The sequence below is a fragment of the Mesoplodon densirostris genome, chromosome 1 (assembly GCF_025265405.1).
Source record: "Mesoplodon densirostris isolate mMesDen1 chromosome 1, mMesDen1 primary haplotype, whole genome shotgun sequence".
Lineage (NCBI taxonomy): Eukaryota > Metazoa > Chordata > Mammalia > Artiodactyla > Ziphiidae > Mesoplodon > Mesoplodon densirostris.
This window is the reverse complement of record NC_082661.1, coordinates 109,685,547-109,700,054: the sequence shown is the minus strand read 5'-3', so window position 1 is coordinate 109,700,054 and position 14,508 is coordinate 109,685,547. Positions and strand designations below refer to the sequence as shown.

Genomic DNA, 14,508 nt, shown 5'->3' with positions numbered 1-14,508 from the left:
GCCTCCCGCCTCCTCTTCTGCGGCCGCTCAGGGGCGACGCGACAGCAGGCTCCACGCCCCCCAGTCAGGCAGTGACATGTCGCGGGCAACTCAGCACCTGTAACAAGCCTCCCGCGGGGCCCGTCCAGGCCCCTCCCTGTACGACCGCAGGCGCCCACCGTCGCCCGCCGTGAGGCCCGCCTCGCCGGGGGTGCTCTTCCATCTCACGGGCCGCATCTCGCCGTGACTGTGACCCTGTGAGGCGAGCAAACTGCCCCCCCCCCAGACCCGGTGAAGTGACTTTCCTGTGCTGACCCGGGGGGCTGGGAGGCAGGAACGGCGCTGAGGGCCCCTCGGCGCTCACCGCACACCCCGAGCTTCCCTCCCCACGCTGCCCCGCCCCCCACCAGCTTTCCCTGGCGCCAGCCCTCCCACCACGGGCGTCCTGCCCGGGCTCCTTGCCCTCCCGCTGGACCAGGAGTAGGACAGTCTCACTGCGAGTAACCTGGGAAACAGGCTTGTCCCACTTGGCCCTCAGAAAGAGGGCTGGAGCCAGGCCCAGGGTCAAGGTCAGCTCGGGCCCTGTGCAGCTCCCGACTGCCCTGCCCTGCGGTTCTCCCCTGCTTCGTGCTGCCCCACCTCCTTCTGTCCTGCAGGGAGAAGACGCGGCCGCCGAGGCGCAGAGCTGGTCCCAGAGCACAGCTGTGGGTCACAGGTGTTATCTACTCCGAGATTCTTAAGAGTTTTCCAGAAGCTTTATTTTGTTTTACCTCCAACTGAACGTACGTAGCCAATGAACTGGAAGCTTGGTCACACACACACACATCACAGATATCTTCACATCACATTAATTGTAGAGTTTTCAAACTACTGCTTACGCTAATCACTACTTGGAAATTATGGCAGCTATCAGACATGAGGCCTCGTTATTTAACGCATTCAGAAACACATATTTTGATAACCGTCTCAATATCATTCGTCTTTGCGACCCCAAGCCATACATCTCACTCATTTGAAAACGAAGAGGCCCCACGTGGCCAGCAGACACCAGAGGACCAGGGTGAAGCTGCCTTCCACCGAGGACGCAGGAACCTGTGACCGCGTGGCCGGCCCGGCCGTCCGGCCACTTCCAGCCGTCTTTCAGGGACGGCGAATGCGGCAGGTGCTGCGCCCGCCCGAGCGGCTGCCCCGCCCTGTCCTCTCCGCCAGCAGACCCCACCCCAGGACGCAGGGCGGTGGCGCTGGGAGGGGACTGCTGCCCTCTGCCCTGGCACCTGAGTGCTGGGTTCTGGGCAGTGGGGCCCGAGAGGTTCTGTGCAGGTGGGGTGATCACTGGGAAAGGGGTGTCTGCGCTGGCGGGAGGGCAGGAAAGAAGGAGAAAGACGCACAGGGCAGCAGGAAATGCTTCCTTCTCGCTGAGGGTTTTCCCGCGTCTAGGGGGGACGGGGGAGGGCACGGTCGTGCAGACGAGGGTAGTTGCTCATGATGAAGTCACGTCCCAGGACCAACCCAGAACCCTGTCACATTGGGCCTTCCTGTTATATGAGATAATAAATGTCTCTCAATTTATACTACATTCAGTTGGATTTCTGACACTCTTCACTGAAAGTGCTTCAGTGGAGAATTCTGCACACTTCAAGAGCACCATGGACAGTTAATTTCTGGAAGTTCTTCAGTGAGACTGCACCGGCCACTCTGAGTTCTCACATCTTGGCCCTCGACGGTGAACAAAACCGCCGCCCCTCAACACACCCCCTGCCCCCCCCCCCCGTCAACCCCGAGGATTCCTTCCATGACCTTCAGGAGGCCAGCACCTTTCTGTGACTCAGTCTATTTTCCTGTGTTCAAGATCTGGTTCAAAGTCGGACTCCCCTGGGGGTGTAACCTGTGGCAGGGACCATGACGATCTTTTCCGCAGCCCCTGCCCAGCACCCAGGGCCAGGCCCGCGGGTGCTCAGGTGGGAACTGCTGGAGGAATATTTCTCATTATTTCTTTGGGACCCCACAGATGCAAAGGCTTTTTGACACATGTTTATCACGTGAAGGCACACATAATACATAAAATCAAATACATAAATATTGTATTATTAGTAAGTTGCTCAGGAATATGTAAGAACATCTAGGAAGAAAATTTTCTTTTTTCTTTCAGGTAAGTATGTGGACAGAAGAGGACGTGCAAACATCTTATTTTTCTGGTTGAATATTTTTTAAAACGTGAAATATAGTGCAGAATCAAAGAGCCGAGGTGGGTTAAGTATTTTACTCTAAATATATTTTTAAAAATATTTATTTATTTATTTCGGCCACGCCGGGTCTTAGTTGTGGTGCGTGGGATCTTTAGTTGCGGCATGCGGGCTTCTTAGTTGCGGCATGCATGCCGGATCTAGTTCCCCGACCAGGGATCGAACTCAGGCCCCCTGCACTGGGAGTGCGGGGTCTTACCCACTGGACCGCCAGGGAAGTTCCTTACTCTAAATATTTTTGCAAATCTGATCCTCCCTGCTCTAGTCCAAGGCTCATATAGCTCCCCTCCCCCCAGAATCGGCCCAAAGTCTTTCCTCAGCATGCCGGACTCCACCTCTGGCCAGACTGACCCAATCCTGTCTCCAAACGCCCCACCCTGAGCCTGCCAGACACTCTGCTCATCCTCTTCTTCTGGCATTTAACACGTTCCCCCTGCTCTTAGGTCTCCAGGGCATCAGGGCAACATAGAGTTTCTCAGAAAATTCCTGTTGTCAAAGCAGGAAACACACACACACACACACACACACACAATTCCTAAAGGCCTCTGATGGGTACTGCACAATTATGCTAAGAGCTCTTCTTGTTTCTCAGATGGCAGTGGAGCAAATTTTGGTTGTCTCAAATAATGCAGAAAGGATGCAGAAACAGGGCCTCCAGAAGGTTCAAAACACTCATTGGGGCCATCTTTTCAGCCTCCCCAGTTGCAACCCAAATTGCTAAAGAATTGGTCAGTATTGTGTTTCCTTGACACACCTGTGGGGTTGACCAAAGGAAGGTATTTTTAAAGGCCCAGGAAGAGGGGCAAGGACTCAAGTTTGCCTGGGATGGAACTGGAGAGCCCGGGTAGCTGGTAAATAGTATAAGGATTTAAAATACTCTAAAAGCTGTGACGATATTGGCCCTTCAGCCTCTCCCCTGCCCTGGTTTGGAGGGCAGGCTTTGGCTCTCAGCGCCTGAGGCTGGCCAGGGGAGTACTTAGGAGTGGCGTGACCTTGGGCAGGTTAGCCTGTGACCCTGAGCAGGCCAGCAGCTTCAAGCACCAGCTTCCCCAGCCAACTGTAAAACTTCCCCAGCCAACTGTAAAATGCAGCCCATAATGCTATCTCCCAGGTTACTGTGAGAAGACAATGAGGATGTATTTAAGCGCTTGGAGTGCGGCCTGGCACATCATAAATACTCCACAGATGATAACGGCTATTATTCCAAATAAGAATAAACATCAAAAGGCGCAGCAGTAAAAGGTGAACCATTTTAAAAGTGTGATAAGATACGGTAATCGAGCAGCACCCCTCTCCCAAGAGAGACCATAATCACAGTCCCCAAACACCAGTCAAGTCCATCCTATGAAGACCAAGAGTGAGTGCAGCCGCCAGCAGAGCGTATCTATAAAGTATCTCCTCTTTATTTAAGTTAAACAATTTTCAAGGATGGTTTCCATCTATAAAATGGACGAAGTACAAGCTCTGTACAGCAGTTCTTTTTAAAAATCAACTGAAAAAAAAAATTACCAAACTATATTTTGAATTTGCAAAACATATCACAGATACCATCATTTTAGCTTTTATGAAGACATAAGAAAGACCAGCACAGAGAAGACAACTAACTTCGCCACGCTTTGCTCCAAGGGCTTTTAGGAAAGAATCTTTACTTGTAAAAACAAGAGTGGGAGAGGGGGACAGTCCCGATGACTAAAAAGTAATGCAGCCACAGTAAGTCACTTTGGCACACTGTGTCATGTAAACATAGCTCACCCAAGGGAGCCCTCCCAGCCCACCTCAGCTCACAACGCCCACACCATCCAAGGCCGCCAACCCTACCACCTCAGGGATGGGGAGCTGCCCCCCAAGGGCCCGGGGGGACCCATCTCAATGGTACAAAGGTTGGTAAGACTTCTGGGTGGGGTGGAGGTGTGTGGGCAAAAAATTTGTCAAGAACCTGATTAAAATTTGTGTTACTTTAAAGCCAAATTTGTTTTCCGTCCATGGGATTTTTTGCCTAACAGTAGAAGTTGCCTAACAACGGAACCCAGGGGCTTGGTGACTGCTTCCTGCCCCACCTGTGCTCAGCAGCCTTGCACAGGTGCCCAGGACTCTCCCTAAGGGCCTACTGGTGGCCATGATCAGCCTCTGAAGATAGAGTTGTGCCAAGTTAATCCAGCTATGGCCTCCCGGTCCACCGAAAATACACCTGGTTGGTCGGCAGGGGGCAAAAAACGCAGGACAAAGTCACCCAGCCATGCCTCCAGGCCCGAGCCCACCGTCATAAAGCAAACACATGGGGGGCTTCTGCAGTGGGGGAAGAAAGACCAACGTCCCCTTTCCTAGAAGAAACAGGCAGTTGAGAGCTGCACTTGGCCACTGTCAACCTGGCAGAACCTTCTGGGGCCACTTCTCTGTGACCTCCCAGGCCCTCCCAGAGGGACCTGAAGGTGTGCCCGTGTGACACCTCTTGGACACTGGGCATCTGTGTGACGAAGTGCTGGGTGAGGGGGGCGCAGGAAGGCAGTGACCACGAGAGTGACTGGGGCGCCCTGTGGGGTCTGCGGCTGGGCTACCCCTGCGTGGGGGCACCTCGGAGGCAAGGAGAGCTCTGCGGGGACACGCCTGGGTGTCAGGGCAGTGACCAGGCCTCTCTTCCTGCTTTGCTTTTAGTTCACGACAGTCTTGTGGTTTATACTGACATACGCCTCCTAAGCCACAAAGCTCCTGTTTTGTGCCCTGAATCCTAAGCATCATTGAGCGGGTGTTGTTTGGTTTTCACTTTTCCTAATTCTTGACCCAAAGCCCCTGAGGCAGGCAGGACTGGGCCCAGGTGGCCTTCACAGTGGTGCCAGCACACCAGGGTCCTCACCATGAGCCCAATGCTGCCTGTGACAGCTTCCCACCATCACTGGGAGCTGGCAAATTCTTTTTTACTCATTTTATCCTTAGAGAAAAGAAATGTAATTTACAAAGACCCAAAGCAATAATTTGTCAAATTAAGTAACCCATTCAGGGTTTACAGACACCAAGGGCACGAAAAGTGGATTCCGACACAGAGCATGACACGACTCCCAGCTGAAGCCAAACCGAGATGCCGCTGGGGTCCGGGCCTCGGGGCAGGGCTAGCCTCCCAGGGTGGCGGCCACAGCAGGACCTACCCACCTATAAGGCTCCGGGGGCAAAGGAGGCGCTTCCTCCCTCGGGCCCCGAAGGGCTCGGCCCCTCCTCCTCACGCTGTGATCTGCTTTGTGGACAACTTACAGGATGAGGGTGACCTACAGAAACCATAGGAACTGACCGTACGTTCTTTCTTCATACATGTCTGTGTGCAGTGTCCCACCACAGCAAAGTTCATATCCGAAGAGAGCAGGTACGCCACGTGGAAGGGGGTCTGCGCCGGGAAGACAGCTGGGAGGGCGGGGTAGGGCAAACGCCGTGACGTGACCGTGGCCGTGACCCGGATGTAAACCGGACGTGCTGTCGGCGGATCGAAGTAGAGGCTGGAGAGCTCCGCTAGCTGTGCTGCGGCCGCTGCCCCTTCCCTCCCGGTCCTGCCGCCCGCAGGCGTGGGGCTCCCGCATCCATCCGCGGGGCGCGGGGCGCGGGGCGGGCAGGGGCGGCGGGGCCCGGGGTCGGGGTGGGCCAGCTCCGCCTCCTCGCCGACCCGGTGCCGCCCGCCCCGCGCCGAGGTCCTCCGACCTTCAGACCGTGATGGAATACTGAGGTATATAGTTTCTCCAAAAGTTTAAGAAACAGAATCAATAACGTCGGGCCCGACGGCGCGGGCGGACGCGGGCGGCTTCCTCTACTGCTGCAGGTTGAGCGAGAACTTCCACTGCTGGGACAGCGCGGGGCCGCACACCTCCACGCTCAGGCCGCCGTTCTGGGCCCCGCGGCTGTCCAGGCACAGGTTGCTGCCCACGTGCCGCAGCTTGGAATTGCCCTCGATCTGCTCCCATTTCTGCAAAAGACAGGAGAATACCTTACAGCAGGGGCGCCGCCAGGAGAGGGCACAGTGGGGCTGCTCTCATAACAAGGTCTCTGACCAGGATGGACGGGCATCCGCAGCAGCCCGGGTGAAACCACGCACCTCAGATTGGGACGTGAACCCACGTGGCCGGGACTCGAACCCGGCCAAAACCCTGACTGGGACCTGAACCCATGCGGCTGGAACTCCAACCAGGCCAAAACCCACAGTCTTCCAACTGAGATCACACACCTTGTCTCAAGACTTCATGAAGCTCAGGTTCCTGATGTCTCATCGCAGAAAGAGTTCAGCGAGAGACAAAGTGATAGGTAAGAAGTGGATTTATTTAGAGAGGAACACACTCCACAGACAGAGTGTGGGCCATCTCAGAAGGCGAGAGTGGCACCAGGGTTTGGGGCTGTCAGCTTTTATAGGGGTGGGTAATTCCATAGGCTAATGAGTGGTAAGAGTATTCCAGATGTTTTGGGGAAGGGGCGGGGATTTCCAAGAATTGGGCCCCCGCCCTCTTTTTGACCCTTGTGGTCGCTCTTGGAACTGTCATGGCACCTGTGGGTGTGTCATTTAGCTTGCTGATGTGTTACAGTGAGCGTATACTGGGGCTCAAGGTCTAGTAGAAGTCGACTCGTCCGCCATCTTGGCCCCATTTGGTTCTTAGAGGTTTATGTCGTGTCCTCAGGCTATGTCATTCTTTCAAAGGTTGTGCCCTGCCCCCTTCCCTCCTGTTTCACGGGAACAAAACATTGTCCGCTGAGGGCCCAGGAAGAAACCAGCACTCTCAGCTTAGTTCGCAGCCCCAAACCTCCTCTCCCGGCCCTGATGGAGACCGCTTCCCTGCCCCATCCTTCCCCCTCTTCGGGCATCTCCTCGACCAAGCCCCATGCTTGGGCCCCTGCCCCTCCTCAGTCTTAAGGACTCGCCACATGGGGGAATTTCCTGCAGAGACTTGGCATTCTTTCACAAGAAGGCCTCATCTGAGGATATTTCCCCTCGAGGAAGCAGCCACAGGAACCAGGCCAGCTCCAGGAGGGCCCAGGCTGCCTGCCCCTGGCTGTTGAAAGCAGCCCTGCTGAGGCCGATGCAGGGCCCGGGCCCCTCAGCGTGCCCGCCTACACGTAGGACCTCGTGCTGTGCCAGAGGGATGGGGTGAGGCCAATGGGAGGGAAAGGGATGCCTGTGTGGACAGAATGCCCTGCTGCGGAGACCACCTCTCCACTGTCTGTCTCTCCACCCTCTCTACCTTGCTGGGTGTGTGGAAGCGTGTCTCAGCTAGCCTAAGTCCCCGAGTGCTACCTGCCGAGTTCTGCGTGTGCCACCTGTACAGTCCAGGGCGTAGCACCTTTGTACTCCTGTGGGTACGCACCTGTGCCCCACTAAACCCAAACCAGCCAGGCAAACCAGCGAACAAGCCCACAACCCAGCCGTGGGAAACCTGAGGGCCTCTCATGCTGTTATTTATCCCCATGTAACAATCTCCAATGTTTGTTCTTTACAAAAAAAAAAAGTAACATGCTTGTTTCTTAGAAAAGCTCTCCCTTCCTTAATGCAGTCTGTCATTATAGTTAATTTTTTACACTGTATGCACAGAAGCTCCTTTCTGTTGGTATTTTTGCAAATCCTTTGGACATCGTGGAATTACATTTTCTTACTCTTGCTTTCCTTTCCCCCTTGACTCTGCAAATGCACACCTAACACAGACGTGCCTGGAAAGCCAATGTTCCAACTGGCAAGAGGAGTGCAGCTTCGAGAGAGAACTAGCTGAGGAGCCTCCTCTCAAAGGGCAAGTGAATGAGGTGGGAAGGAGGCAAAGCAAGGCAGGGAGGGGCCCTGCAAGGATGCTCCCGTGGGGACCCTGGGATGCTTGCTAAGCCAGCCTGCCGGCCTGGAGTTTTTGCCAACAGTGAAACGCAGTGCAATCCGATGGGCACAGGGAGAGGGACCGCCCATCACCTGTCCATCACCTCCTCCTTCATTCCTGTTCCCTCTTTGCTGTCATTCCTCCTGCTCTGTCATGTGAAGCGTGTCTGTGCTGCCGACATCCGTGTGTCACTGAGTAGCCAGGGCTTGCTTGACAAAGAATCTGGAATGGGTGGACTTTGACTCCATTCCCTGGGGAGCTCTGCCTGTGTCACAGCATCAGCCAGATGGAAGGCCTCAAAAACGCCCAAATCCCAGCTCCGTGCGTGGGAGGCGGCCTCGGCAGCCTGGAGCCCTGGGCCCAGAGGGCTGTGGTGGGGTGGACAGATTCCCAGATGCAGAGGCTCTACTGAAAGGGCCACACCTTCTCTACCGGGCAATGAAGGGCTCTGGGTTGACAGTTTAAGAGATCTCCACTTACGTACGCCACACGCCCAGAAGAGCTCATTGTTTGCAGGCCTTTCTCCCTCTTATGACGTGAGCCTTTCGGGGTGAGAACCAGATGGTGGCAGGAACATTTCAGCCCTTGACGTACAGCAAGCTCTCACTAAAGGAGACCCCTCCAGAGATGGAGCATCTGTCTGTTCTTAACAAAGGTTTGGAGCCCAGATAAAGTCATCACTTTATCCCTCCTTTACCCTAGACGCCCCTGCCCTTACAGCCAGGGCAGGACACCTGGCCCAGCACCATGCTCACCCGACGCAGGTCCCAGGAGGCTGGGGCTGGAGACAGTGGCCTCCGTGTTTACCAGCCCCTCCTTCTCACTCAGGTGCCACAGCCGTCAACATAGATGGGCATTTAGGGACCTGCTGGGGTTCCGCAGAGCAGGGCGGGGGGCACCCGGAACCAGGCGGGGGGGACAGAGGAGAGACGGCCCTTTTCAAGTGTTTCCTGACAACTGGGCTCCAAGCAGGGGACCTTGGTGTGGGCCTCAGTGCTCCTGGGGGACCCTGGAGAGGACCCCAGGCTCTGGGCCTCAGCTTCCCTTCTGTGAAAGGAGTGGTGGGTGGGAAGCCCACGTGGGCTCCTGGCTCCAGCCAGCCCCAGGCCTCAGTTTCTCCAGACCCGTGTGTCTCGTGAGGAGGGACAGAAGATGACAAGCCCAGCTCCCGTGTGGGCACATGGGAAAGTCCTTTGGGGGTTGCACTAGCCACTCCCCCTAGGCCCAAGAAAGGCTCTGCCCCCAAGGTACCCCCAGGGCGCAGGTCAGAGAAAACCAGCCAAAGAGGTAAACATACGTTCTGAACCGTTTGGAAAAAAGTAACATGAGTGTGCGTGTAACGTCTCATCCAGTTGCACCTTAATCATTTACAATTTGTAAACTTAAAAAGGAAAAATACTTAATGAACAAACAAAAACACGCGGAATTTCTCTTTAAAATGGCCAGTGGTGTGGGGAGGAGAATGAGAACATAATCGGAAATAAGCCACAGCAGGCCTCTGGCTTCAGAAATAAAGGCCTCTTTATATATATTTTTATAAAATATAGGTCTTCCTTTCGGGCTTGGGGGTTCATCAGCAATGGAAGGGAACCAGGGTGAAACACTCCCTCTGGAGACATTATCGTGAACCTCAGTACCTTTTCTAGGCTGGTTTGTAGGTCAGTGTTTCATTAGCTTCTCGTGAGTAAAGTCATACATTTTCATTTTTAAAGCAAAGCTGAACTCTCGCTGGTTCGGGCCAGCACCGCTCCTGGCGGGGTGCACTGGCTGGGCTGCTCCAGCTACAGAGAAGCCAGGGGCCAGTGACACCGCTGGGCACCGCCCCCCATCCTGGACCAGGGGTCTGTGCCTCCGTGCATGGGTCGGTGGCGTGCTGACCCACGCACACTGGCCACCAGCATCCCCGTCCCTTGGGTGTTCTTGGGCATCACCAGACAGAGCCTTTCTGGGCGCAGTACCCACGCCCGGGCACAAGGGCCACGTCTGAGGAAGGGCCCCGCCCGGCTCAGCTGGCTGCCAGGGTGAGGGGAGCCGCCTCTGGTGTTGGGACGCCCCCTGCCCCAGTGCCCAGCCTGGGGAGGCCCTTACAGACCCGCGCAGGAGCTGAACACGCAGCCTCAAAGCACAGCCCTGCCTCTACAGCCTGTTAGAGGACAGACCAAACATAAACAGATGGATGCAGAGGGGGAGGAATAACCAGGACGGTGACCTCCCGGCAGAAGGACCAGCCCGCGCCCTGCGCCCCTCAGGCATCCCAGCGCTCGCCAGGGGCTCCACGCGGGGACGCAGAACAGCACGAGTCAGAAGGTGCCACCTGTGAACACCCAGCGTCCCCGCTTGATCCAGGCCCTGGGGGGGACGGGCAAGCTGGGCCTGGGCTGGTCCCCGGTTGGCACCTACCTGCCGGCTGTCGTTCTCCCGGCAGCCCTGCAGCTTTATGAGGGAGCCAGGCGCCCGGTCCACCACGGTCAGGCACAAGTCCATGTGCTTCACCGACTTCTCCTTTGTCAGGGCCCATTCCTGCAACACAAAGCCAAGGTCAGGGCTCGGCCTGCGGGGCTGCGGGGTGAAGGATGCAACAAGGAAGGGCCCCAGAGGGGACGGCACGCGGGGAACAGGCTTCAGAAGCCCTGACCAGCTCAGGGCCAACAAAGGACTTTGTGCCTAAGAGCAAGTCTCCAACCAGGGGTGTCGGGGAGCCTCATAACTAACTGAACACTAGGCCAACAGCAGGAAGAACTTAAGCCCAAACGCAGGTTAGAGCTCCACACCCCGTCTTCCATCATTAACTGTGGGCTGCAAATGCTGCAGCTCCAGCTTGGTCACCCACAAGGTGGACAGTTCAGGGTCAACATTTCCTTGGAATGACTCTGCCCCAACACGGGTGTGGTTTGGAAACAGCATTTATGACTGTGGCTTGTCACATGTGAAATTATAAACCACGTGCGGCACACTTAGCCTCATCACTGAGCACTAAGCTGGCCTACTGATGCTCGGGAAGATCTGTGAGGTCCCTAGGAATGGATCCAGGTATTTGTACCCTGGGTGCCTATGATGTGCCTGGCACTGTTTTAAGCCCTTTCAACAACAGCCCTATGAGAAGCTATTATTATCCCCATTTTACAGATGAGAAAACTGAGCCAGAGTGCTGAAATAACTTGCCTATCATCTTAAAAAATAGACACACATCCCTTAAGAGCTGAGAGCAGAACTACTTATTCTGAACACTAAACAAGAGCGTCTGAAAGGGCAGGAGGCTGGGGAGGGGACACGATGGGCGAGTGGGATAACAGGGTGGAAGGTGGGAGAGGAGGTAGGGAGGCTGCTCTTGGCAGGGCTATGGCGGAGACAGGAGGGTGAGGCTTCTGACCGTCACTCGAGGACTTGACACTTGCAAAGGGATAAAATCCACATGAGACCTCAGGATCTAGAAGCAGCGAGGCCTCTTCCAACTCAGAATCCCACAGGGGGTGCCCTCCCCATGCCCCGCTTCTGCTGTACGCCCAGGAAAGCTTCTGCAAGTCATCTGTCCATCTGTCCGTTCATCCACCCAGTGACTGTCCGCCGAGTGCCTGCAATGACTCAGACTCCTGGCAGTGAACACACAGGCCAGGCCCTGCCCTCTGGAGGCTTCCTCCCCCGTGGGAGAGCAGGTATCACACTAGTGCTTGTGTCATGTAACTTTAGGCACGATTAAGTGCTAGGGAGAGGTTGTTTTTCTTTTTTCTGTCCTCAGGGGACAGAGCTAAGGGAAGGAATACAGAACGTTCTGAGAAGCCTCACTGCTCAGTACCTGAATCACCTTGGAGCAGATGCTCTGTTACCAAGAAAGCATTAACTGCAGGTTCTTATTAGTCATCAATTTTACACACATCAGTGCATACGTGTCAAAAAAACAACTAATACTAAACTTTCTTTCGGTTATTTGTATGGAAATATGTTAATATAAATGTTTCAGACATTGCATGAAATTTCTAAAAATCTTATATGTTCTGTTCTGGTATAATGTTAGAAGTCATAATTCTAGTTATTACTTTAAAATGTATATCTCAGAAATAACTAAATTTCCTTGTCAATGGCATCATTATGAACTTTCATCAAATCTTAAAAAAAGAAAGCATTAACACCTGGAGGCCACACGTGCACCCCTCCCCCAGCCAGTGGTGAGACACAGGTCCAGCTGGGAGGGGTGGGCTCGGGCCACTGTCCAGGAGAGGAAGGGCAAGCCCCTTGGCCTGTGGGCGGGCTTCCTTGTCCCCTAACAGGGAGTCAGACTGGGCAGTCCCCTCATCTTCAACTTTCTCACCTTTTTTTTTTTTTTTGCGGTACGCGGGCCTCTCACTGTTGTGGCCTCTCCCGTTGTGGAGCACAGGCTCTGGACGCGCAGGCTCAGCGGCCATGGCTCACGGGCCCAGCCGCTCCACAGCATGTGGGATCTTCCCAGACCGGGGCACGAACCCGCGTCCCCTGCATCGGCAGGCGGACTCTCAACCACCGCGCCACCAGGGAAGCCCTCTCACCTTTTAATTAGGGTTTCTCCAAGAGTACTCTGTGAGGAATTCTATGAAAAGTTTATTCTAGGTCAAGTAAATTTGGGAAACACTGCATTTGGACCCTGTGTCTCTCTTGCAGATTCACTAGTAGCCCGTCAAAGGCTCTGAAAGATCCTGGGGTAGAAGAACCTGCCTGGTCTGTTTTCCACCGTTGCTCAAACTTGGAAGCCCTGTGCACACCTGTGCCCACCTGTCCCCGGGGGGCTCTTGGATCTGAGTCTGCAGAGCCTTCTCAGAAGGGCCACATGCCGGGCCCTGAGGGTTGGTTCCAATCTTCCACGATGTTGTCCTTCCACAGGGGGGTGGGGCGGAATGGGGTGCTTTCAAAGCACCACCAGGTACCACAGAGGTCCCAGGAAGCAGCAGACCATCTGTGTGATCCAGTGACAAAAAGACCCCGTCCCCACTTGGGTTAAGAGGAGTGATGGGTGGGATGACTGTACGGAGAGGGGTTTTCGGTTGTTCTTGGAAGCAGGTGTTGGAAGGTACTGGGGGCTTTGCTGATCCCCAGTGAAAGCTCACGTTTGAAGGTTTCTACAACCTTCTTGCTATGGCGTGCTTCATTATTTTAAAGCAGGTTTTACACTGAATTCCAGAAAAACTAACTCAGCTCTGCAGACAGCAGAGACAGCTGCCACTTTCTTCTTCTGGCGCATTTCAGTTATCTGAATTTGCAAAATAAAGTGCATGAATATTTAGAAACACTTTTTTGAGCTGCCACTCTTAAATTTCCCCGTTTCCTGTGTGTCTGCTGAGGCCCAGCCAGAAACCAGATGACACACCTTATTCTTCCGGAGCACGGGCCCGATTTTCCATAAGAAAATGCCGTTTACCCCTTGTTTCTCATCCCCGGGGCCCACTTGCCCTCGGTTCAGACGGGACTCGCTCTGGAAGGTTCGCAAGGGGACCACCTGAGGCAGCCACTGCGGCCCTGGCTTCTGACCTCCACAGGATGCTTCCCCGGGGCCCCAGCCGCGCATGGCTAAGCGAATTACAGTTAAACAAAGTGAGAACTGTACATCCCGTCACACTCGCCACCCACAGGTGGCTGGTGGCTGCTGTGCTGGGTGGTGCAGATCTAGAACATTCTCGTCAGCCACACAAAGGACTACTGGGCGGCCTGATCTTGGAAGCGGCTCGCTGGCCCAGACTGGTCATCGGGGGACGGCAGGGCTGGAAGCGGCGCACCGCCTTGCTGTGACCTGCCCCTGCATCCTTCCTGCTCGGAAGCCCTCCCTGCCCAGCGCTCACGTGGGGTCACCCACCCTGGGGGCTTTCAAATACCCTGATGCTCTCTGACCCCAGACTCATGAAATTAGGCTATGCGGGCGGGGGACCTGAGACCCATGTTTCCCAAAAGCTCTTCGGCTCGAGAGCCAGGGAGGTCATCTGCCTGGGACAGTGGCCAGAGCCAGATGGGGGCTGCCCCCTCCCCATGCCTTGCTTGTCTAATCTACCAGGCCTGGGCCATGCCGGGCAGCTGCGAAGACAGCACCACCAAGAAGAGACAGGAGGCCAAGAGTCTGGGGCTGCCGTCTGCCCAGACGCTCCTCGGGAGGATGGGAAACAGCCAACTTCACACAAAGGCAGGCGCCCTCTTTTGAAACAGTTCTATTTAAAGGAGGCTCTGGGATACACTGAGTTAAAGTGCCTTTGTTTAAAACGGCAGGCCCGGGCTTCCCGGGTGGCGCAGTGGTTGGGAGTCCACCTGCCGATGCAGGGGACACGGGTTCGTGCCCTGGTCCGGGAGGATCCCGCGTGCCGCGGAGCGGCTGGACCTGTGAGCCATCGCCGCTGAGCCTGCGCGTCCGGAGTCTGTGCTCCGCAATGGGAGAGACCACAGCCGTGAGAGGCCCGCGTACCTCAAAAACAAACAAACAAACAAACAAAAAAACGGCAGGCCCCCCA

The 14,508-nt window shown here is 55.2% G+C and overlaps 1 protein-coding gene across 1 annotated transcript in view; it reads right to left on the bottom strand.

The window, feature by feature from the left end:
* Positions 1–3,603: 3,603 nt before the first annotated feature.
* GALNT2 (polypeptide N-acetylgalactosaminyltransferase 2) overlaps positions 3,604–14,508 on the bottom strand; it is a 178,656-nt gene continuing 167,751 nt past the window's right edge. Inside the window, exons 15-16 of the mRNA XM_060107649.1 lie at positions 10,448–10,567; positions 3,604–6,165 (exon numbers count right to left, since the gene is read on the bottom strand). Coding sequence (XP_059963632.1) covers positions 6,010–6,165; positions 10,448–10,567 — 276 coding nt within the window. The 3' untranslated portion in view covers positions 3,604–6,009. The remainder of the gene's footprint in view (positions 6,166–10,447; positions 10,568–14,508) is intronic.